This window comes from Lagenorhynchus albirostris, chromosome 1, assembly GCF_949774975.1.
Source record: "Lagenorhynchus albirostris chromosome 1, mLagAlb1.1, whole genome shotgun sequence".
Taxonomy (NCBI): Eukaryota; Metazoa; Chordata; class Mammalia; order Artiodactyla; family Delphinidae; genus Lagenorhynchus; species Lagenorhynchus albirostris.
In genome coordinates, this window is record NC_083095.1 from 162392594 (window position 1) to 162418726 (window position 26133).

Here is a 26133-nt window from a genome sequence, read left to right on the forward strand (position 1 = left end):
CTTGAAGTACGTACCTTGCACAGGATGAAAACCCTATAAATATTTGTTGATTTGATTTGATTTGATTTGCAGTGGTTTGTATTAAAACCCAGTGTTGTATGATGTTTATAAATATAATCCTGTGTGTTTTTAGGATCTTTATTAGGCTCTCAGCTGTCATTTCTTATTATAGCACATCTATCTATAGAGGACCTATGTGTTTTCACCTCATAGTCTAGTTTGTCACAAATGTACTTGTTAAAAATTGGGAATGAAAGAGAATTCTAGGATCTGAAAGAAAGACCTGGCTTCAGGAGCTTTTCTTAAATAGCTATTTTAGATTCTAGGGATGCTTTTTCTCCTCTGGCATTTGAATATGTGCTCCAGAGGGATATGCTTACCTTTTTCCAAGTAGAGAGATACTGTTTCTTGTAGGTTTTTGCCAAAGGAAAAAGATAATATGTCACATTGATAGAACAGAATTAATTTACATTATGCCAGGGGCAGTATAATGTGCTTGTTTTTTAGCCTTTAAGTTTCTATGTTTACCTTTACTGAAGTTTTTAGCATACAAGGTAGAGAAATGGAGGTTCAAAGTTGTCTGTTTTTCTATTGAATGATTAAATATTATGATCATAGTATATTCCTAATCCTACAAGTATTGAGGTATGTTGACTTACATTCATTTATCTTTGAAAAGGTTTCCTGGGACCTTAGTTTATACTCATCTGCTCAGCTAAGGAAAAAGCTTGATTTTTAAAAATATTATGTTTAACCTCTTCATTTTTAACATATTGTTGGGCCCCTTCTGTGTTCCAGGGACTGTGATATCTTTGCTGTAATGATACCTATGTTTGTTATTAAACTAATATTTGGTTCTGGTATGAATGTGTAGACCATTGCATAGTAGAATTTTGTTTTTAATAAATTTTTCTTAGGTGTGTGTTTCTGGGCAATTTAATTATATTTTAATGTTTTCATTGATTTCTGGTCTACTGTAGTTTAAAAATAACTCAGCCTATTTTAATTTTGCCTATGATAAGAGGGGAAAGGATTCTGAGTGAGGGCCTGAGTTACGGTCATGATATTATACTTGGATGTCAGATAGGGCTTTCAAACTTAGTATGTCCAAAATTAAGCTTCAGATCTCCCCTCTGACCACCCCCCACCCTGCTTCCACATAGTAGTCTTTCTCATCTCAGTTGATGCCACTGTCATCCCTCCATTGCTTAGACTATACACCTGGGAATTATCCTTTACTCATGCTCTCTATCACCCCCTATATCCAATCTGTTAGGAAATCTCCAGTCTCCTGTCAGAGTATACCCTGAATCTGATCATTTTTCACCACTTCCGCCTGGTCCAGGCCACCATCACCTCTGACCTGGATCAGCGCAAGAGCCTCCTAATTGATCTTGTTTCCACTCTTGCCTCCGTTACTGTCTCTTCTCATCACGGCTGCCAGGGTGGTGGTTTTAGAACATAAAATGTCACACCTCAGAACCCTCCAGGGGTTCCCTTTTTCACTCAGAGTAAAAGCCAAATGATCTACAGGGTGCTACATGATTGCACCCCGCTTCCCACCATGTTTGTGGCCTCGTCACCTACTAATTTTCCCTCTTGCTCACTCTCCTCCAGCCACACTGACCGCCTGGCTGTTCCTCAGATATGCCAGGCACACTCTCATAAGAGAGCCTTCGCACTGGCCAGTCCTGGAGTGCTCTTTCTCTCGAGGTGTGTTTGGCCTACTGACCCCACCCCCCTTGACCTCCTTCAGGTCTTAACTCAAGTGAGGCCTATCCAAACTATCCTATTTTAAGCTGCATTTCTGATTCCCCTTACCCTGCTATCTTTTCCTACATTTATTATGTAACACAGTATAATTTACTTATGTTTATTGAATCTGTTTCCCCCATTAGAATGTAAGCTCCGTGAAGGCAAGGAATTTTTAACTTTTTGTTTAATGATATATCCTCGGTGTCTAGAATAGTGCCTGGCACATTGTGAGTGGTTAATAAGAAATATTTGCTGAATGAATGAATGAATTGTAATCTGTAGACTTTATGAATTTGTTCATTACTGATTGGGAGCCTTTTTCTCTGACTTACTTATTATTCTTGTTCTGAATATTTGAGTTTGCTTGCTGAATGGCATGAATATATAAGGAGATACTGTATCTAAGCTTCCATGTATGGTAAGTAATAAGTTGAATGTTAACCTTATAGTAATTTTTTAAAGAAAACTTTGCTGTTTAATTCCTTTAATTCTTTAATATTTTTAAGTGTAGACTCTATAGTTTTAAGTATCCTATTTTTATTGAGATTTGAAAATTTTATATAAGCATGTTTGTCAGTATTTTGTTAAAGAGCAAGATATTACTAATGTGATATATTTTTGTATTTTACCTGTAGACACACTCTGTGCAGTTCTAGAAAGAGACACTCTTAGTATTAGAGAAAGTCGACTTTTTGGAGCTGTTGTACGGTGGGCAGAAGCGGAATGTCAAAGACAACAATTGCCTGTGACTTTTGGAAACAAACAGAAAGTTCTAGGGAAAGCACTGTCCTTGATCCGGTTCCCGCTGATGACCATTGAGGAGTTTGCAGCCGGTAAGGCTGTAACTTGTCCAAAATCTACTTGAAACTATTTTAATGGGCAGTCAGTCTCCCTGTGCGAGAGAGGAAAAGAAGCTGTTTATGTGCATTTGTGTGTATAATTTCATTCAATTCTCCTAATAGCCCTTCAAGATAATATTGTAGGTTATATATTTATGTATTTTAAAATTATATGTATTTTATATCTTTTAAGATATTTTGTATATTATAAATATATAAAAATTATGTGGTATTTTATAGGTTTAAGAACTGAACCTGAGAGAGGTTAAGTGCCTTACCTAAAGTTACAATGACAGATCTTTCTGACTCTTAGGGTTGATGCTTCTTAGTTCTATGACCAGTTCTTGTTTCCCATATCAACACTGAGTATCATCTGCTTTTAAGTCATGGCCAGATTGATTTAAAAGAAAAAAAAAAATCTCATAATGGTTTAAAATTATATTTCCTTATGTTTATTGGCCATTTGTATTTTTTCTTTTTCCTTTTTTTTTGAATTTTTAAATTTAATTTTATTTATTTTTTAATACAGCAGGTTCTTATTAGTCATCCATTTTATACACATCAGTGTATACATGTCAATCCCAATCGCCCAATTCACCACACCACCACCCCAACCCCCCGCCACTCACCCCCCCTTGGTGTCCATACGTTTGTTCTCTACATCTGTGTCTCTATTTCTGCCCTGCAAACCAGTTCATCTGTACCATTTTTCTGGGTTCCACATATATGTGTTAATACACGATATTTGTTTTTCTCTTTCTGACTTACTTCACTCTGTATGGCAGAGTCTAGATCCATCCACGTCTCAACAAATGACCCAATTTCATTCCTTTTTATGGCTGAGTAATATTCCATTGTATATATGCACCCGCACCACATCGTCTTTATCCATTCATCTGTCGAGGGGCACTTAGGTTGCTTCCATGACCTGGCTATTGTAAATAGTGCTGCAGTGAACATTGGGGTGCATGTGTCTTTTTGAATTATGGTTTTCTCTGGGTATTTGTTCATGACTTTTATTCTTTTGGGGTATACAAATTTTTCTTTTTGATTTATTATATATATTCCAGTATTCTCACAAGTTGTTTTTGCTGATCAGAATCAATGTTTGTTTTTTCTTTTTGTAAACTTTTTAAATTAAAATATAACATGTACATAATAAAGTGAACAAATAGAGTGAACGCACCTGTTTAACCACACATATCAATTTACAGTACATTACCATATCCCACCAGTCTCCATCATGCCCCTCCTAGTCCTTAATCTCCCTTCCAAAGGTGACTGCTTTCTGGCTTCTGTAAATGAGTTTTGTCTGTTTCTAAACTTAATATAAAGGAAGTTATACATTCAGCATGTGTTCTTTTGTGTGTGGCTTCTTTCTCTTAACATTATGTCTTAGATTCATCTGTGTGTGGCAGTAGCTCATTCTTTTTCATTGCTGTATAATCTGTTGAATGGATGTGCCATGATTTCTTTATCCATTTTACTGTTGTTGGACATTTGGGTTGTTTGTTTGGGGCCTTTAAGAACATTCTTATACTTCTCACTTGGTGTACATATGTGAACACTTCTGTTGAGCAGGTGGCAGTGCAATTGCAAAGTCATAGAGTATACATATGTTCAGCATTGGTAGATCCTACCAAATAGTTGCCCAGCGTAGTTGTAATAGTTCACACTCAGCTGCCAAACTAAGAGAGTTAAGAGTTCATTCCAGTTGCCTCACATCCTCTCCATTATATGTATATAATCTGACAAAAGACTTTATCCAGAATATATTATAGATACATAAAATGTATATACTTATAGCTAATATCCCAGTCTGTGGATTGTCTTTTCATTATCTTAATGCTGTCTTTTGATAAATAGAAGGTCTTAATTGTAATGAATTAACTTATCAGTCTTTTCCTTTAAGGTGAAGGCTTTTTATGTCTTAAGAAATTTTGCCTGCCTCAGGGTCATGAAGATATTCTCTTAGGTTTTCTTCTAGGAACTTTATTGTTTTACATTTAACTTTTTGGTCTGTAATCCAGTTGGGTTTTTATTTTTTTGTGGTGTTTTTTTCACACATGTGTATGGTGTGAGGTAGAGGTCAAGGTTCATTTTTTTCCCCCACGTGACTATGTATTAAAAACTATCCTTGCCCCCATACACAGCAGTGCTAACTTCGTTGTAAATCAGGTGACTGTATATGAATGAATCTATTTCTGGAATGTTTAGTCTGCTCTACTGTATATTTGTGCATCCTTGAACCAATTCTGTGGAGTTTTCATTTCTGTAGTTTTAAACTGAATCTTGAAATCTGGTGGTGAAAATCCTCTAGCTTTGTTCTTCTGGATTACCTTGGCTATTCTTGGTCTTCTGTGTTGGTAGTTTCATATACCTAAATGTTTTAATCAGCTTGTCAGTTTCCACCAAAAAAAGTCATGGGATTCTGATTGGAATTGCATTGAATCCATAGATTGGTATGGAGATAATTGACATTTTTATAATATTGAGTCTTCCAATCAATGAACATTGATTTAAGTCTTTTAAAAATTTCTCTTAGTAATACTTTGAGTTTTCTGGTAGAGGTCTTGCATATTTTTTGGTAGGTTTATTCCTTATGTATTTTACTTCTTAAATGTTATTGCAATGATTAGCTTTTTTAATTTCCATGTCCTAACTGATTGATTGCCAGTATATAGAAATACAGTTGGCTTTTCCTGTATTGACCTTGTATCTAGTGATCTTGCTAAATTTATAAATTCTAATAATTATTTGTAGATGATTGTGCATAGTCTACATGTACAATCATGTGATCTGCAAACAATAATAATTCTATTTCTTCCGTTCTAATCCTTAGACATTCTAATCCTTAGACATTTCTTTTTCTTGCCTTATTGTATGACCTAGGACCTTGAGCATATTAAGAAGTATGGATAGTGAACATCCTTGCATTATTCTAGTCTTAGTCAGAAAGCTTTCAGTATTTCCCCACAGAGTATGCTTGCTGTAAATTTTTTGTAGATACTCTTTATTGGATTAAGGCAGTTTCCTTCTATTACTAGTCTTGTAAGAGTTTTATCATGAATTTTACCAAATATTTCTCTTCTTTTGAGATAATGATATGGTTTTCCCCTTTGTTCTCTTAGTATAGCTTAATATAGCATTGATTGATTTTCCAAGTTAAAACTTTGGATTCCTTACATAAACCAGACTTGGTTGTCATGCATTATTCTTTTTATATATTACTAGATCCAATTTGCCAGATTTAAAAAATATTTTTAGGACTACTTCATGAGAGAAATTAGGCTATAATTTTTCCTTTCTTGTAATGAAATTGTCAGATTTTGATTATCAAGGTTATGCTGGTCTCATACAAAAGTTAGGAATATATCTTTTTTCTGTATTCAAGAGTTTATGTAAAATTAGTGCTATTTTTCCTTAAATGCTTAGGGGAATTCACCAGTGAAGCTGTCTGGATCTAGTGTTTTCTTTGTGAAAGGTGTTTTTTTTTTTTTGCGGTACACGGACCTCTCACTGTTGGGGCCTCTCCCGTTGCGGAGCACAGGCTCCGGACGCGCAGGCTCAGCGGCCATGGCTCACGGGCCCAGCCGCTCCACGGCATGTGCGATCTTCCCGGACCGGGGCACGAACCCATGTCCCCTGCATCGGCAGGCGGACTCTCAACCACTGCGCCACCAGGGAAGCCCATCCCCACGAGTTTTTTTTTTTTTTTTTTTTTTTTTTGCGGTACGCGGGCCTCTCACTGCTGTGGCCTCTCCCGCCGCGGAGCACAGGCTCCGGACGCGCAGGCTCAGCAGCCATGGCTCACGGGCCCAGCCACTCCGCGGCATGCGGGATCCTCCCGGACCGGGGCACGAACCCGCGTCCCCTGCATCGGCAGGCGGACTCTCAACCACTGCGCCACCAGGGAAGCCCCCCACGAGTTTTGATATGTTGTATTTTCATTGTCATTCAATAAAAAGTATTTTCTAATTTTCATGGTAATTTTTTTTCTTGACCCATGGGCTATTAAGTATATAGCTTAATTTTCAAATATTTGGGAATTTTTCTCCTAGCTTTAAGACAGAAATTTCTGTTTAATTCTTTAGTCTCTTAGCAGCGTCTTTCTGCCTGGTTTTTTGGTCTCATAGTTTTCTCTTGCTTGTGCATAGCTTAGGAATTGACAAATACTTTTTTAAAATTTTATTTTTGGCCGTGTTGGGCCTTTGTTGGGTCTTTGTTGCTGTGCTCAGGCTTTTCTCTGATTGCAGCCAGTGGGGCTACTCTTCATCGCGGTGCGTGGGCTTCTCATTGTGGTGGCTTCTCTTGTTGCGGAGCACAGGTTCTAGGCACATGGGCTTCAGTAGTTGCAGCACAGGTGCTCAGTAGTTGTGGCACACGGGCTTAGTTGCTCCACAGCATGTGGGATCTTCCTGGACCAGGGCTCGAACCTGTGTCCCCTGCATTAGCAGGCAGATTCTTAGCCACTGCGCCACCAGGGAAGCCCAGAAGTTGACAAATACTTCAAGGAGAAATTATGCGCAAAATGTTGGTCTTGTTTGTCTATTACGTATTCTCTTCCAGATCGTTGTCTGGCTGCCTTGGTAGCTTTGAATTACAGTTCTTGTCTCTTCAGTCAGTTGAGGACTACCACAATTTCTAGGTTGCCAGTTTCTACGTGGCATTTATGCCCTGTTAAGCAAATCAGCAAATATCCCAAGGGGAAAAGTGGTGACAGATATAGGGCTTCATCTCAATACATTTCCCTTCTCAAGCACTGACTGCCTCAATTGTTCTCTGTTAACATGAAATAGCTATTTTATGTACTGTTTCATGTATAGTTGTTCTCTGATGTAGGCTCTTCCATCTTACAGACTTATTAATATTTTTATGTAGTGAAATAATGTTTCTGTTTTTGCTGTTATGTATGTTCTTTTCTGTTATGCTTATTATTTCTGTATTATATTTTTCAAAAATGTTTTAGGGAGAGCTCCCTTTATGTTCTCTATTTTGCTGTTGAGTGTGTGTGTGTGTGTGTGTGTTTTCTGTCTAGAGATTAGGAAATAATTCTGCATTTACTTTTTCCCCTCCAATTTTCTTAATTCATTTCATAATAAAATGATATTTATTGACCTTCCCTATTTAAGATAAGAATGTTAGCATGGTGTTCCATCCTTTCAACCTTTCTAGCACACTTTATGGTAACTGATTATACACTCAACATAACGTACTACAAAGACACAACTGTATTAGACTTAATTATAGGTTGTATTGGATTTAGTGTTTATCACCAGTTCTTTTATGATACACCTTCTTGAATTCTTTATTTTGATTCACTCATTTGATGAGTTTATTCTTGATTACTTTCTTTAAATAGGTATACGGTAGATATCTGAGAACGTTTTTCATGATCTGAAGACTTCTTTTTTCAACTAAGGAAATTTTATAATACAGGCATACCTTGGCAATATTGTGTGTTCCAGACCACAACAATAAATTGAATATCGCAATAAAGTGAGCCATACAAATTTTTTGGTTTCCCAATGCATATAAAAGTTATGTTTACACTATATTATAGTCTGTTAAGTGCAATAGCATTATGTCTAAAAAAAACAAAGTACATACCTTAATTTAAAAAGACTGTATTGCTAAAGAATGCTAACTAACATCTGAGCCTTCAGCGAGTCCTAATCTTTTTGCTGGTGGAGGGTCTTGCCTCGATGTTGACGGCTGCTGACTGGTCAGGGTGGTGGTTGCTGAAGGTTAATATGGCTGTGGCAACTTCTTTCTTTTTTTTTATTTTCATTTTTAAAAAATTTTTGGCTGCGTTGGGTCTTCACTGCTGTGCGCAGGCTTTCTCTAGTTGTGGTGAGCAGGGGCTACTCTTTGTTGCAGTGCACAGGCTTCTCATTGCGGTGGCCTCTCGTTGCAGAGCATGGGCTCTAGGTGTGCAGGCTTCAGTAGTTGTGGCACGTGGGCTCAGTAGTTGCGGCACGCGGGCTTCAGTAGTTGTGGCGGATGGGCTTATTTGCTCCGCAGCATGTGGGATCTTCCCAGACCAGGGCTCAAACCCATGTCCCCTGCATTGGTAGGCGGATTCTTAACCACTGCGCCACCAGGGAAGTCCTGTGGCAATTTCTTAAAATAAGATAATAATGAAGTTCGCCACAGTGATTGACTCTTTCAGGAAACATTTCTCTGTAGCAGGCAATGCTGTTTGATAGCATTTTACCCACAGTAAAACTTCTTTCAAAATTGGAGTTAGTCCTCTTTCACCCTGCCACTGCTTTATCAGTTAAGTTTATGTAATATTATAAATCCTTTGTTGTCATGTCAACAGTCTTCACAGCATCTTCAACAGGAGGAGATTCTGTCTCAAGAAACCACTTTCTTTGCTCATCTGTAGAAGCAACTCCTCATCTGTTCAAGTTTTATCATGAGGTTGCAGCAATTCAGTCATATCTTCAGGCTCCACTTCTAATTTTAGTTCTCTTGCTATTTCTACCACATCTGCAGTTACTTCCTCCACTGAAGTCTTTGAACCCCTCAAAGTCAAGCATGAAGGTTACAGTTTACTTCCTCCAAACTGTCTTTAATATTGATATTTTGAACTCTTTCCATGAATCATGGATGTTCTTAATGGCATCTAGAATGGTGACTCCTTTCCAGGTTTTCAGTTTACTTTGCCCAGATGCATCAGAGGAATCACTACTGTCTATGGTAGCTATAGCCTTACGAAATGTTCTTCTTAAATAATAAGGCTTGAAAGTCTAAATTACTCTTTGATCCATGGGCTATGGAATGGATGTTCTGTTAGCAGTCATGAAAACAACTGTACATCTTCATGAGTGCTCTTGGATGACCAGGTACATTGTCAAGGAACAATATTTTGAAAGGAATCTTTTTTTCTGAGCAGTTGGTCTCAACAGTGGGCTTAAAATATTCAGTATACCATGTTGTCAGCAAATGTGCTGTCATCCAGGCTTTTTTGTTCCATTTATAACACAGAGTAGATTTAGCATAATTCTAAAGGGCCCTAGGATTTTCAGAATGGTGAATGAGCATTGGCTTCAACTTAAAGTCACCAGCTACATTAGCCCCTAACAAGAGTGTCAGGCTGTCCTTTGAAGCTTTAAAGCCAGGCATTGACTTCTCTCTAACTATCAGAGTCCTAGATGGCATCTTCTTCTACTAGAAGGCTATTTGTCTACACTTGTCTACATTGAATTATCTGTTGTTTTGTGTAGCCACCTTCATTAATTATCTTAGCCAGATCTTCTGGGTAACCTGCTGCAGCTTCTACATCAGCACTTGCTGCTTCACCTTGCACTTTTACATCACAGAGGCAGCCTCTTTCCTTAAACCTCCTGGACCCCCTTCTGCTAGCTTCAGACTTTGCTTCTGTAGCCTCCTCATCTCTTTCAGCCTTCATAGAATTGAAGAGAGTTAGGGCCTTGCTCTGGATTAGTCTTTGTCTTAAGGGAATGTTGTGGCTGGTTTGATCTTCTATCCAAACCACTCAGACTTTCTCCATATCAGCATTAAGGCTGTTTTGCTTTCTTATTATTTGTGTGTTCACTGGAGTAGCACTTTTAATTTCCTTCAGGAACTCTTCCTTTGCATTCACAACTTGGCTACTCTTTGGTGCAAGAGACCTAACTTTTGACAAGCCTTCTTACTCAGCATAACCATTTCTGCTTTTGATTTAAAGGGAGAGATGTTTGACTGTTCTTTCACTTGAACACTTAAGAGGCCACTATAGGGCTGTTGTTTTCATTTTTTTTTGGTAAATTTATTTATTTTATTTTTGGCTGCATTGGGTCTTCGTTGCTGTGCGCGGGCTTTCTCTAGTTGCAGCTAGCAGGGGCTACTCTTCATTGTGCTGCACGGGCTTCTCATTGTGGTGGCTTCTCTTGTTGAGAAGCACGGGCTCTAGGCGCGCGGGCTCAGTAGTTGTAGCTTGCGGGCTCTAGAGTGCAGGCTCAGTAGTTGTGGTGCAGGGCTTAGTTGCTCCGTGGTATGTGGTGTATGGGATCTTCCTGGACCAGGGCTCAAACCTCTGTCCCCTGCGTTGGCAGGCAGATTCTTAACCACTGTGCCAGCAGGTAAGCCCAACTATAGGGTTGTTAATTGGCCTAGTTTCAATACTGTTGTGTCTCAGGAGGAGACAGAGAGATGGGGAACGGCTGATCAGTGGAGCAGTCAGAACACACACAACATTTATGCAGATACCTGCATAACTTAATTGTTCGCTGTCTTATGGGTGTGGTTCATGGGGCTCAAAACTATTACAGTAGTGACATCAGAGGTCACTGATCACAGATCATCATAACAAGTATAGTAATAATGAAAAAGTTTAAACTATTGAGAGAATTACCAAAATGTGACACAGAGACACAAAGTGAGCAAATGCAGTTGAAAAATGACAGCAACAGACTTGTTGATGCAGGGTTGCCACAAATCTTCAATTTGTAAAAAAAAATGTATCTGCGAAGCATAATAAAGCGAGGTATACCTGTAGTCTTGAATTATTGCATCATCCTATTTCTTACTGTTAGTTCTTCAGGAACACTAGTTACCTGTATGTTGGTCTCTGCTTTTTATCATCCATTTTAATCACCTTAACATTTTAATTCTTTTGTCTTATTTGTCATTCTGAGAAAGATACATGAGTTTTCACCCCCATCTGTCTTCTGATCTTACGCAGTTCCAGTTACATTCTCTTCTTTTTTTTCTCTCTAAAATGCATGTTTTAAGTTTGTAATTGTATTTTTTCTTCTTTACAATCTTTACTTATCCAGAGATTGCAAATGAACCACGGGGCCAGGTCTGGCAGGTTGATATATTTTGTTTGTGATATTCTAAAACTTTATATTAAAAATCAGGGCATTTTACGTTAAAATCTGATTTATAGTTTCTTAAACCAAATTTCTAGTGTTTTGCAGTCTCTTATTTAGATTGTTTTTACCAGCCTTGGAAGGAATCTCCTGGCATCTTTTATGAGGAATAGCATTTATTCCTGGTTAAATTTAAGCTGTTTGGAATTTTCTCTTCCCAGAAACAGTGAATGAGAAAACTATAGCTTGTGATATGCTGCTTCCATAGCTCTTCCAGTCTTAGCTCCTGACCTCTGCTGATTTCAAAATCCCACAATGAAAGCACTGTGCCATCTATTTCTACCTCTAAATATTCCATTGTTTGATTACAGCCTCAGACAGATGGGGAATGGAGAGGTAACGATAGCTCTGGCTGCCACTGTAAGCACTTCTCCAACTCTCCTCTTTCTGGGAAACGGAACACTCAGGGCAAATGGATAGAAAAATCCAGGGATCTTTCTGTGATTTCAGGGTTTCATCTAAGCTTTGATTTATTAATGATTTTAACACTTACATATTAGGTTAACCTCGGATGAATTTAGTAAAACTTTAAAATTAAATATATGCTAAAATTAGGGGCTTCCCTGGTGGCGCAGTGGTTGAGAGTCTGCCTGCCAATGCAGGGGACACGGGTTTGTGCCCCGGTCTGGGAAGATCCCACATGCCGCGGAGCGGCTGGGCCCGTGAGCCATGGCCGCTGAGCCTGCATGTCCGGAGCCTGTGCTCCGCAACGGGAGAGGCCACAACAGTGAGAGGCCCATGTACCACTAAATAAATAAATAAATAAATAAATAAATAAATATATGCTAAAATTATATATACTGAGATTTTTCTACCTCATTGTTACTTTACATCTTTCACATTTGAATTCACGTTATTATGGGGAGAATTACAAAGTTAGGAATTGCAGTGAAGTTACTTTTATTGAGGTTTATGTTTTTATTTCTACAGGTCCTGCTCAGTCTGGAATTCTGTCAGATCGTGAAGTGGTAAACCTCTTTCTTCATTTTACTGTCAATCCTAAGCCCCGAGTTGAATACATTGATCGACCAAGGTGCTGCCTCAGAGGAAAGGAATGCTGCATCAATAGATTCCAGCAAGTAGAGAGCCGGTGGGGTTACAGTGGAACGAGTGATCGAATCAGGTATCTGCATATTGTAGATTTGGGGGTGGGGTGGGGCGGGGCAGCGGCTCGCATTTGGCTTTTATGTTCATATTGTGGGAGATAATTAACCACATTTTATTTTATACTTTGTTTAATACATTTCTAACTTGATACAACAGTCAAGAAGTCAGGCTTACTGGTCTCTCCACTGAATTATGAGTGAGGGAATCTCTTAGGAAACAAGTAGAGTAAGAAAGGATTGACTTGGGCCTTCTATTTTGTGAGTTTCGTTTGGATTGCCACTGCTGGTGAGCTGAAGTCTAGACCTTAATTGATCAAACATTATTTTTACAGCCTTAGGGCTATAATTTAATACATTTAATCTTACTTGGTTTAGTGTGAGATTTTTATTTGCATAGATGTTGCATGGAAAATATCTCAGTATACATTTGTAACAACTTTGGGAAAATTTTTTTTTAATTTTAAAAGATGCATGCATATAATCCTTTTGGAATTTATATTTGCTCTACCGTGTTTCCTTAGGTTAAATGTCAAAATAGAATATTTACCTGTTTTCATAAAACATGCCTTTTGAATTTTCATTTATTTAATATTAATAGCACTTTGGTGTAAAACTAGAAACTAACAAGAAGTTTGTTTAAAACTAGAACTCCAAGAGGGAGAGGACTCTTACAAATATTGGGTTAAAATGGAAATAAAAATGCATTTGTAGACTATTTAGTAATAATTCACAATGAGAATACTATATGTGAGAACTTAGGGGATGAGGCCAAAGTGTCACACAGAGAATTAGCGATAATTAACTACTTTTATTAAATAAATTAGAGTAGAAATAAATGATTTCAGCATTAACCCAAGAAGCTAGAAAATGAATAGCAAAAGAACCATATGAAAAGAGAAAGGAAATAGGTAAATGTAGAAATTAATGAATTAAAAATAGTAGAATTGTTAAATATAAGCTGGTTCCTGAAAAAGACCAATAAAATAAGCAAACCTTGGGCAAAGGTAATAAAACATACTTACATCTACAAATAAAGGAATATAATAATATACTGAGGAAATTTTTATTTTAATTCTGGGTTTACTCTGTGCTAATAAATTGAACATCTTGATGGAATGGATCATTTTATAGGCAAATATAAATTATCAAAATTGACTGAAGAAGAAAGCCTGAATAGACCAATTACCATGGAAGAAATTAAAAGTTATCAAAGAACTGTCCCTTCACAAGGTGGTTTTGACAGGTGAGTTTTATCAAACATTCAGGGAACAGGTTGTTTCGTTGAGCATTAAAAGAAGAAAATACTTTTTTTGGTTAATTATTGAAAGAAGCATAATCCTTATACAGGAATCTGACAAGGCAAAAAATTTTCTAGGTCAATCTCACTTATATAGAAAAGAAATAAAATAGCGTATTGAATCTAGCAGTACCTTAAAAGAATAATACTATAATAGCAAATAGATGTAAATCAACTATAGTCCAATTTTTAAAAAACAGTGATAAATTAGGGTCGGAAAAATACATCCAGTGGAGATAAATATGTAAGATCCATGTTCTGACATCTTAAGTTTGGTTCTAAAGCTATAAAGTTACAGAAATTGAAGAGTTTATCACATGAAAAGTACACATATTACTCAGGAGAAGCGTGGCTGTTTCAGATACAGAGACTTTAGAGAAGTTTCTCCTGTGGTTTCTTAGAAAGGGGACACTGAGCAGTGCAATGAACATAATTTAAAATAACATCCATCCAACTGAGTTTTGTAAGGCTATTCCTAATAACGTCCATCAGTGCAAAAAAAAAAAGGCAGATAAGAGTTTGGAGATTGAAAGAATGGCACAAAACTAGGAAATATATTACTATAATTCACCATGGTAGCAGATCAAAGGAAAAAAATTTATTTTGATAGATGTCAAAAAGACTTTTGGGGCTTCCCTGGTGGCGCAGTGGTTGAGAGTCCGCCTGCCGATGCAGGGGACACGGGTTCATGCCCCAGTCCGGGAAGATCCCACATGCCGCAGAGCGGCTGGGCCTGTGAGCCATGGCTGCTGAGCCTGCGCATCTGGAGCCTATGCTCTGCAACGGGAGAGGCCACAACAGTGAGAGGCCTGCGTACCACAAAGACTTTTGATAAAATTTTACCCTCGATCCAGATATAACCATTAATAGGCTAGGTCTAGAAGAATACTCCTTTAACATGATGGGCTATTGAAACCTCAAGATAGGGATGCCTGGTAACCTTGCTGTTTTTCAGTAGTGTTCTTAAAACTCTGATTGATGTAGGTATAAAGATAAAGAAATATACGTAATTAATACAATGTTGTAAATCAACTATACTTCAATATAAACAAACAAAAAAGAAAAAAATATTGGAGAGGAAGAGGTGTTTTTCATTTTTTCCAGATAACGTCTATATTAGTAGTTCTTCACTCCATCAGACCTAGTTCTCCCTTTTTTTGTAATAAATATTTTGTATTCCCCCTTTATTAACCTGAAATGAAATTCATAGATAATGTGTTTCATTTTTTTAAAATGATATAATGGCCTAGTTGTAATGTAAAGGACAGTAAATGTAACTGATAGTAAAATCAAATGTGTACTTCAATATGTAGACACTTGGGCAGCACCAGAAGACAAGCAATCAGAGATAGTACTTGTATGCACCAGCACGCTGAGACAGCTGTAGGTGCAGGGAACAGGTGTATTATACCATGTCCCAAATACCATGAGCAGCACTGCTGCCAATTTTGTCATTTTCTTTAAAAGTTTCAACTAAAGCAAACTATGGTCCATCCTGTTTATCCAGTTTCCATATTTGAGAACTCATCTACTCACTAGAATTTATTTGTAACCCCCAAATCAATACCAGCAGCGCTTTCTTAGTCATTCACAGAAAAGATTTTAGTTGCCTGGGAGCATGCTCCTGTGTGAGATCAAACAAGGAGGATGCTCTAACTTCTTATTTCAGCGCTCATACAGAGATGGAGATGGTAGGAGGCAGTGCAGTGCAGGACACTACAGCTCTGTGGCCATTGGACAGTTTGAATCCCATCTCTGGCATCTTAGTGGGGTGGCCTCAGGCAAGTCACTTAACACTCCTTAATTCCATTTCTCTTTTGTGAAACACAGAAAATGGGGTATACTAGAATGAGTCGTTCTTAGGATTTAAGATTATAATCCACATGAGTGGTGTGTGAGTGTGTGTGGGTGTGGGTGTGTGTGTGTGTGTACATTCCCCCTAAGAGCAGTGGTTTAGTATTTGCTAATTCTGTGTTTGCGCCAACTATAAAATATAACTACCACAAATAATGAGAAATGACTGTATGATATTTCCTCGATTTGTATAGTAGTCACCTCTTGTAAAAGTCAGTGAATGTTAAAATTGCTGTAAAAATCTTGGTTTATTAATAAAAAGGGATTAAGTTCAAGTCTCATAGTTAAAAACAAGTTTTTCATCTACATGAATTCTGACAGGACACTTGAAAGTTGGTTGAGATTCTTTGTTTTGGGAGACTTTCCTAAGTATTGCAGTAAATCTGGTGTCCCTGGCTCCCTGTCAGTGGTGCATCATATTCTTTGTGAAAACAGAGCCTGCCTCCCTGGGCACAGAACTCCTTTTGAGAACAACTAGTCCACCCAGACAGCCTCAGGATCAGTAAAAATCTATTAGAACCAATGCATAGTAGTGGCAACTTATAAAACGTATGTGCAAAACCCAGTGATGTTCCTGTGTCATTAAAATTCATTTTCAGAGATGGGTGGTGTTGATGGTTAACAACAGTGTGAATTACTTAATGTCACTGAATGGTGCACTTTAAAATGCTTAAGATGGTACATTTTGTTATATATTTTGCCACAATAAAAAAATTTTAGGGCATTCCCTAGCGGTCCAGTGGTTAGGACTTGGCGCTTTCAGGGTGGTGGCCCGGGTTCAATGCCTGGTCAGGGAACTAAGATTCCGCAAGCCATGCGATGCAGCAAAAAAATAAATAAATAAAATTAATGTTTGAATTTTCAGTTAAAATGGTGAGTAAAAACAGACCCCACTTGCAATAGTAACAAATAACATAAAGTAGCAGGGGTAAATCCTATAGGAAATGTACAGTATGGTATCTTTATAAAGAATTGGAAAACTTCGACTGGAATCAGACAATGTCTTTCCAAACTAACCTTTCTGAGTTAGGCAGTTCCTTGTAGAAGTCACATGTTTTTGGTAGGGAGGAGTGGGTTGGCAAAATTATTCTAAAATTAATTTGCAAAAGTAAAGGTTTCTTTTTTAAAAGAGTGGTATTAATCAAATATGAAAAATATTGTAAAGCTGTAAGAGAATGTTGTACGGAACATACTACAGAGTTCAGAAACCAACCTAATATAAATGAACATTTAGAATGTGAGGAAGTATTAACCACTGGGAAAATAAAGTTAGATCTTTACTGATGCCATCTTCCAATATTTGTATAAATTAAAATTTTAACGTTAAAAAAAAGGAAACCGTGAAGGTGCCGGAACAGAATGTTTATTTATTATGAGGATGAGATAGGCCTGTCTGAACTTGGCATAGATCATAATTTGACTACAAATAATTCAAAATGTTACATCCAAAACCACCATAAAGTTAAAAGATAAATGACAAATAGGAAAGTTTTTGTAATGGATGTTACTGACAAAGCATATAATAAGTATATAACATGGTCTTTCGAATCCACATGAAAAAGACACTCATCAGCAGAGAAAAATGGGAAAAGAACTTGAGTGGGTTTTTCATTAAAGAGAAAATCCAGTAGATAGTAAGCATATGAGCAAATGTGTTAACTCAGTAATCAAATATAAATAGAATTTGTCAATCATCAGTTTCTCAACAGCAAAAAGAAATGAAGATACTTGTGGTTGTTGAGAGTGAGATAGAAATGATCTTCATTCCTTGTTGGGTGTAAAGTTTTATAATCTTCCCAGAAAGCAATTTGATAAAGTTTATCTAACGCCTTAAGAATATGCCTTTCATTTTCCCCAGAAAATCTACTTCCAGGAATTTATTCTAGGAAATAATGAAGGCACTGTGAAATGATTGTTCATCGTGGCATTGTTGTATAATAACAAAAACTGCAAATAACCTAGATTATTTAACAAGTAGGAATTGTTTAAATATAATGAATCAGTAGTAGTTTTTTACCTTTTTACATGAAGTTACAAAAATATATATATTCTGACATTGTTTTTAAAATAATACATATATGTTCATAGAAAAAAGTCTGTTTTTGTATTGTTTAAAAACAGAACTAAAAGTCTGAAAAGGAAGTGCACCAAATTGAAAATGAAGTTATCTCTAGATGGTAGATTTAGAGATGCTTTAAATTTTTCCTCTTGTTTGCTTAGCTGCATTTTCTGACTTTTTTTAAACAGAGAATATATTGCTTTTTTATAATAAAAAATTATAAATAATATATTTTAAAAATTTTAACGTCATCCTCATACTGGGAGTTTAACATAGTGATTGAGTGTGACCTTTTGATCCATGCAGACCTGGGATTGTGTCCCAGCTCTGCTACACATTTTGATCCAGGCAAGTTAATTTCTCTAAATCTCAGTTTCTTCAGCTATAAAAACAGGATGATAAAAATCATACTGTGTTACTTAGTTTATAGAGCTGTTATGATGACTAAAGGAAATAATTCATGTAAAGAACTGAAGCTCGGTGCCTGGCACAGGAAGTGCTCATAAAGTGGCAATGGTATGGTAGTAATAATAATAAAACTTGTTACTTCAGTTCTTAAAGTATGAAATGTTGAGGATAACTGCTTTATATTATAGATTATCGCTTATTATACAGTCATTTAGTGCCATTTGTGCTTGATGCTAGTTTTTATACATTTATAACATGGAGTAAGGTGGGTCTGTTTCTTAACTATGGTGACTAAACTGGATCTGCTAATTGTTCTAGTGTGAAATCTCATTCTGATCCACCTGTGTAACTTAGGTCCTGTCCCCAGACCTCCACCACCAATTCTGTTACAGCAGCCTGCTTCCTTCACAACTCTTATCACAACTTATAATTAACGATTTATCCCTTTGTTTACTTATTTATTATCAGTGTCCTCCATTAGGCCATAAGTGCAGTAGGGGCAGAGACTATCTTGTTGACCATTATTTCCCCAGTGCCAGGCCCAGTAAGTATTCATCGAGCTGAAGAATTGTCAGAGTTTGGGACGCTGCACATCAGGTCTGATGGCTGACACATCTCTGTTCATGAAGGAGATGTGCAGACAGATTTGGACTAAAATTATCATCACAACAAAAGTGGGTATTTAGGTTAAATAAATTGCTTGGCTCAAAAATGAAAACAGATTCTACTTAAGTTTCCAATAAGTTACTCTAGCAAGAGTTTTTTGGTAAGCAGATGACATTTCCAAGGATGTTTAATTTTTGATAGTTTTCTTTATTATGAGCAAAATTAGATGTTCTGAGTAACACTTTAAAAATGTATAAGCCTTTGGAGTATGAATGCTTACTGAATTATGTATGTTATTTTATATTTGGCCTCATTCTCTCAGGTTCACAGTTAATAGAAGAATCTCTATAGTCGGATTTGGTTTATATGGATCTATTCATGGTCCCACGGATTATCAAGTGAATATACAGGTACACTTTTTTTGCCCACTGTATACCATCTGAAATACATAACAAGTGTCATTTTACGATAAGATATTGTTTCGGCAAAATCCAAATTTCAGTATAATTATCACAGGCATCAGAAAGCCTATTAGTATTTTAAGCCTAGAAGTTCCACTTTACAATTGATCTAAAAAGTGTAGTTTCAGAAAATTGAGGTCCTGGGGTCCTTAACAGAAGCATTAACATACAAGGAGCTCGCCTTTGTCCAGGAAACCCTTCTATTAGTTCATCCTGCTGTGCACTGACTGTCTCAAAACACCCACCTGCTTTTTTCATGGTACTTTGAACTCTAGGGCTTGAGACTGTCTAATTTCCTATAACTACTGGTTACACCTCTGATTTCTGATTGTCTGACCATACCCTGCCTCATTCTTAGGTCTGCTCCACCTCAGTTCTTTCAGATATGACACAATTACTTAATCTCGAAGAAAGTGAAGCACCTCTCTCTTTCCCTTCCAGTCAACCAGTGTTCTCCACACTTTTGATTGCACATCCCAGTTAGTGAAATTATTTTTGAAACACATCTACATTGTACTTTTATTTACTATACACATATACCTATGCAATACTATACTTATTTTATATTATACATAAATTAAAACACAAAAAATAGAAATGAAAAAAGGAAGTAAACAATGTTTCAGACTTCTTTCAGCTGAAAAAACTACCCTTTCTAAAATGTTAATTAATATACTATTTTTAATAGTAAAAACATTGGTGAACTTTGTGATCAAAATGCATCATTGACTTTCAAGATACACAACAATTCAAAGATCTGGTCTGGTCCGGGGACTTACCTGGTGGCGCAGTGGTTAAGAATCTGCCTGCCAGTGCAGGGAACACGGGTTCGAGCCCTGGTCCAGGAAGATCCCACATGCCGCAGAGCAACTAAGCCCGTGCGCCACAACTGCTGAGCCTACATGCCACAACTACTGAAGCCCTCGTGCTTAGAGCCCGTGTTCCGCAACAAAGACAAGCCACCGCAATGAGCAGCCCACGTACTGCAACGAAGAGTAGCCCCTGCTTGCCACAACTAGAGAAAGCCCGTGTGCAGCAATGAGGGCCCTACACAGACAAAAATAAAGGTCTGGTCTGATGACAGCCAAAAAAGATACTTTACTACCTCACAAAGACACCTTGTTCCAAATGGAAGAATTGCTTTATTGGCTGTGCTAATGAAATCATGCTCATTTTTAAATTCTATCCACTAACGTTTATAGTGAAATTCAGCTATAAATTAAATCATTCATGTCATTTCGTTGCTCTTACAAACCAAAGCCACTGAGATTGTTTATTTGAAAGATTTTAAAGGTTAGGAAATTTTTTTTCTATAATTTTTAATGCAAAAAAGCCACAGCAGACCTCTCGGGTATAAAAGATTTTCATGATCACTCCCCGTTTCACTTATTTTTTTTTTTTTGCGGTACGCGGGCCTCTCACTGCTGTGGCCTCTCCCGTTGCGGAGCACAGGCTCCGGACGCGCAGGCTCAGCGGCCATGGCTTACGGGCCCAGCCGCTCTGCAGCATGTGGGATCTTCCCGGACTGGGGCACGAACCCGTGTCCCCTGCATTGGCAGGTGGACTCTCAACCACTGCGCCACCAGGGAAGCCCCCGTTTTACTTTATATATTGTTAAGATCCTATCCATAGGATCCATAAGCCCCCTTAAGCAGGCTGTGTAATCTGCAGGCCTGGGAAGGAGTGAGGGCCCCACAGTCATTCTCTTCAATTGTGGAACCCCTGTCTTCCTTCAGTGCCCCTCCCATATTACATGAGACACCAGATTCCTTGTGTACAGTCTGAGGGAGGGCATCGGGGTTATAGGTATATTAAAATGATAAAATATAAAATGAATAGAAGTAGGACTTCTCTTTATTTTCTTCCGCCCGGTGGCTAGTCCCATGCACCCTCTAGATAACACTACCAGATAGACCTGCCTGGGTTTGAATCTCAGCTCTACCATCTCAAGGGTGTGTCTGTGGGCAAATTAGGTAACCTCTCTGAGCCCCAGTGTCCTTGTTTACTTTGACAGTAGTGGTACCTCCATTATGTTTTTGTGAGCAACGGTTGAGATGATGCATGTAAAGTGTTTGGAACATAGTCTGTTGCTGTCGTTGTTGCTGTAGTGTTATAATTTGAGTCTCACAATAGCCTTAGGAAGAAGGCAAACAAGTTTTTTTCCAAGATTAAAAGATAAAACTGAGGCTCGGAGAAGTGGTTTACTCTAGATTACACTGCCACAACGAAATCCTGTCTTACTACTTTTCCAGGGCACCATCATGTCTTTTTTTTAAATTGAATTGTGATATACTGTAGTCCCTCAGTATCTTCAGGGGATTGGTTCTAGGACCCCCTGTGGATGCCAAAATCCACGGATGCTCAAAGCCCCTTATATAAAATGACGTAATACAGTCAGTCCTCCACATCCACAGGTTCTGCATCCGCATATACAGGGGGCCGACTGTACATACAGAAAAGTAGACATAAGTGGTACATATGGCTCCCTTTTCATAAACTGTGAACACACTTGTGTAACCAGCAGCCTGATCAAGGAACAGGGTATTACAGCACCCCAGACATCCCCTTGTGATCTTTTCTGGTCACTATCCCGCCTGAGGTGGCCACTGTCCTGATCTCTCGCTGCATGTACTGGTTCAGCCTGTTTTACTATTACCGTTTTTACCTGATGTATGCAAAAAGATGGCTTTGTGAGCCTTGACCTCCACACATACTGTTCCCTTGCATGAAGACTTTTCTCTTATAACCTGGTAACCTCTGAGTTGAGCTTTAAACTCTCTTTTTGGAGCCTCCCCCCTTCCTGACAAAATCAGTTTTTCCTCTCCTCCTCCACTTCATCTTATGCATAGCTCTCTACTGCAGGTGCTGTACTGAATTGTCATTGTTTACTTGTCTTCTCTAATGACTAGAAGCTCCTTGAGGGTGTCCCTCAGTGCCTGGCACAGGTTATGGAACTAAATCGAAAAGACGGAATTTTCGTGTTTTGAAATATCCACATAGGAAATGCTACAGGAATTTCCCAGCAACAAGACATAGGCTAGCAAGGAGTAGAGGCTCATTTCCCTCAGGTGTCTAAAATCCACACAGCCTAAATACCAGTTCCCAAGCCATGTGTCTTTTTTAGAAGCTCCTCTCTCCTGCAGCCAAAGCCCAGTTATCTGACATCCTCCCCATCCTTACTGCAGTGAATGCATTTTCTGACAGCGTGTTTAAAGCCATCTTTAGTGGTTAGAGACAGTAGAGAAAAATTACAGCAGAGAGATGTAGTAGTCTATTTTGCTGTGCCTAAGGGCTTCATACTTTCTTCTACGAAACTTTGTTTTAACTTAAATTTAATTTTTCTTTTAAAAATTACAGATCATTGAATATGAAAAAAAACAAACCCTGGGACAGAATGATACTGGATTTAGTTGTGATGGGACTGCTAATACATTCAGGGTCATGTTCAAAGAACCCATAGAGATCCTACCCAACGTGTGCTACACAGCATGCGCAACACTCAAAGTAAGAGTCTTCCCGAATGTTCCAGGTGGTGAGCTGGCGGGGCCCACGGTTTCCTCTTGCATGTTATAGAGAGCGTGTTTCAATAGAAGCTGAGAGTCACTAACAGTACAGCCTTGTCGGAAGCAGAGAAGGTGGGAAGGTGGGAGCTAAAATATTCCACTGCTTTGAGAAGAGCAGTGCCTCTCAGCAGAGCTCTGCTCTGAAAGAAATAGTTCTTCATAAGAAATAGCCTTTTGTTTGAGTAGGAGATTGTAAGTTTGACAGAAGATAAAATAAAACAATTATTTCCTTAAAACCATTTCACTGTCCTCTAATAGCTGAGCTCTACATTCATTATTTAGTCATTAATTAGCTTGTAGCAAAAACTACATTTTTCCTTAAATGACTTGGCATAAATTTTTATACAAGAGCTATAACGAAATACAGTAGATCGGTAATATAATTAAAATACCACATTAAATTGCTTATTAAATGAAAATTACTAATGAACCTTTTGTTCTCATTTAGGGTCCAGATTCCCACTATGGCACAAAAGGACTGAAGAAAGTAGTGCATGAAACACCTGCTGCTAGCAAGACTGTTTTTTTCTTTTTTAGCTCCCCTGGCAATAATAATGGCACTTCCATAGAAGATGGACAAATACCAGAAATAATATTTTATACATAATTCAGCATTATAATACATAATGGCTAAATAGTACCATACAGCCTAGTCTCAAAGGCATAAAAAACTGGCCACAGAATATAACTGTAAGATAAGAGACATTTTAATTTCTTAGAAAAGATAGATAAGTGTTGACTTAAATCTCTGCATGATTTAAAGGGAGATTTTCCATTTTCTTATAACCTTAGGGGGAAAAAGAACCGGTTTAATTGTTTAAAAAAAAACAGCTATTTATCTTGCATAATTTCATAGATTAGCTGACTCATGATCTTTCAGCAGTTTTATAACCGAAAGATTCTTGTTTTATATAGCTGGTTTGTTTTTTTTCCTTTTTAACTTTTGAAGGTTACATAAGATGAGGTGGGTCAGTATTCCTACAGAATTCCTATTAACTCAAATAACTAATTTCAAAAAATGAAGAAAACTGACCTCATCTTTGGAGTTTCTAACTATCTGGTGGTTAGCATTTGCAGTATTGCTAGAAATAGGCTTAACAAATGCCAAAGAAAATCTTCAGTGCATTTACAGAAAAGGATATTTTATAATAGTATAATATGTTACATAGTACAGTTTTAAACGATAAATGAAATTTGTACGAATTCACAATAATGTGATATAAACAAAGGATCTAAAGGTGTACTCCGAGACTGGCTTCTTTATCACTAAGCTGCACCACTGTACGTGTCTCTCTCTGCGGGGGATGCAAGATTGAGATGATGGCGGTGGTGCTGATGGTGGTGGAGTAAACAGACATCAGTTCAGCTCTGTGGCGATAATCTTACGCAGCAAGAACTGGAATGAAATACTAACATCTCTAACAGCTGCTTTGAAACTTTAAAGATATCCAACAGAATCACTCCTGAAAAGTATACTTTCACCTACACAGTCCTATCCAAGAAATAAAATATGTTTTAACATTCATGACCTCACTGTCAGAGGTACAGCTGCCTAAGGAGGGGATAGGAAGTATATTGGCAGAATGACATTTATACACTTTTATAAAGCAAAATTTTTATATAAAATTCTTTTTCCCTTCAAAATGATTATCTCATTAAAAATATATGTGTGATTAAGCTATATCAAATAGTTGTGGAAGATGTGTAGAAATCAATTCTTTTAAGTATCAACTTAAGAATTATTTCTAAATGGTAATTAGGTTAAAAAAAATTTCCATCTAAAGTAGTATTTGATATTTTCAAGAAGGTAGTGAGGTGTGGTGGTGGCAGAGGTCTCATGTAACTGAAGGTAGTCATACAAGGGACAAGAAATGGAACCATTTACTGACATGGGACATCCCCTGGAATTTTAAAAAAATAAACATCTATTGTACTTTTATTTATTTTTTTGTCATTTCTAAAAGTTGAGTGTAAGACACCATTTTGGAACAAAGCTTCTAATTAATTGAGGTTGAACCTTATTTTTAATTTATGGAAGTAATGCAACCCATAGTAAGAATGCCTTACTGTTGCCTTAAAGCAACTATAGCAGCAACAACTGTTGTCGTCTGCTGCTTCATCAGTTTTTTTCAGTCTCAGGTTTTTCTCCCCTGTTCTACTCTCAGTAGGTGAGAGAAAGGAAACTGTGCTTGTTATTTACTCTGATATAGTGTAAGGACCATCTCGCCATCGTTTATTAATAGAGCTACCTGAGTGACTCCTGGGTACCAGGCTCTGCACTGAGTACTTTACACACGTTCTCATTTGCTTCTCACAACATCAGTATGGGGGAAGTACTATGATAATACCCATTTCACAGGCCAAGAAATTCATGTTTTAAAAGGTCAAGTGGTTGTAAGCAGAATTTAAACCCAGATCTATCTCCCAAGCTACAAAGCGGGAAAATATTATTTTGCTGGATCCCAAAATGCCACCGTTCTCAAACCTTATAGTGAGACCCAAAAAGATACTTGGCTAATCTGTGTTTACTGTAGAATATAAGCAATTTCTATTTTTTAAAAGAGTGATTACTCCAGTATCTACCCAACAAATTGTGATTATTTGTTTGCATTATCAAAGTGTTCGTTCTTTTTTTTTTTTTTTGTGGTACGCAGGCCTCTCACTGTTGTGGCCTCTCCCGTTGGCGGAGCACAGGCTCCGGACGCGCAGGCTCAGCGGCCATGGCTCACGGGCCCAGCCGCTCTGCGGCATGTGGGATCTTCCCAGACCGGGGAAGCCCCCAAAGTGTTGCTTCTTTAAGGCCCACATAAGCAGTACTTTTAATTTGCAAGAAAAAAATTTATCGGGAAACAGACAACTTTATAGGGCATTAGAGAGAGCCAGGTCTTCAAATGCAGTATGTTAAATGCAATATGTTTTAGACAAAAAATTGTTCCCTTTCAAGTCCTGTCTCCTTCAGTCTCCTCCTTTTTGCTTCCCTGTTCTAGTTATCCAGATTCAAAACCTGAAAATTGTCCCTTGAATTAGACAATGCATCATTCATAAGAGAGGACGGTGCTATAGTAATCCCAGCCCCAAGAGCTACATGGCTCATTTAGTCTTTTGCCGAGTTTGCACACTTAAAAACTCCATCTTCTCCATTAGCAAAGGCTAAGATAAGAGAGTTTCTAAATTGAACTTTACTAAAACCTGAAAGAAATGTAAAAGAAAATAGGAACCAGTATAAACATTTATAATGGGTTTTCTGCCATTTGGATCATAGGCCCTTTTTTTTTTTTTTTTTTTTACCATGGGGCAGTATTT

At 37.7% G+C, this 26133-nt stretch overlaps 1 protein-coding gene across 3 annotated transcripts in view; it reads left to right on the forward strand.

Annotated features, from left to right (window-relative positions):
* BTBD1 (BTB domain containing 1) overlaps window positions 1-24769 on the forward strand; it is a 44846-nt gene extending 20077 nt beyond the window's left edge. The window contains exons 4-8 of one of the 3 annotated variants that reach the window (XM_060157578.1): window positions 2391-2588; window positions 12407-12599; window positions 19129-19216; window positions 21682-21739; window positions 22625-22765. In XM_060157578.1, the coding sequence (XP_060013561.1) occupies window positions 2391-2588; window positions 12407-12599; window positions 19129-19216; window positions 21682-21739; window positions 22625-22632 (545 nt within the window). In that variant the 3' untranslated portion in view covers window positions 22633-22765. Of the gene's footprint in view, window positions 1-2390; window positions 2589-12406; window positions 12600-19128; window positions 19217-21681; window positions 21740-22624; window positions 22772-23278 lie in introns of those variants that run through there. The other 2 variants (XM_060157577.1, XM_060157586.1) reach the window with 2 other exon arrangements.
* Window positions 24770-26133: the final 1364 nt, after the last annotated feature.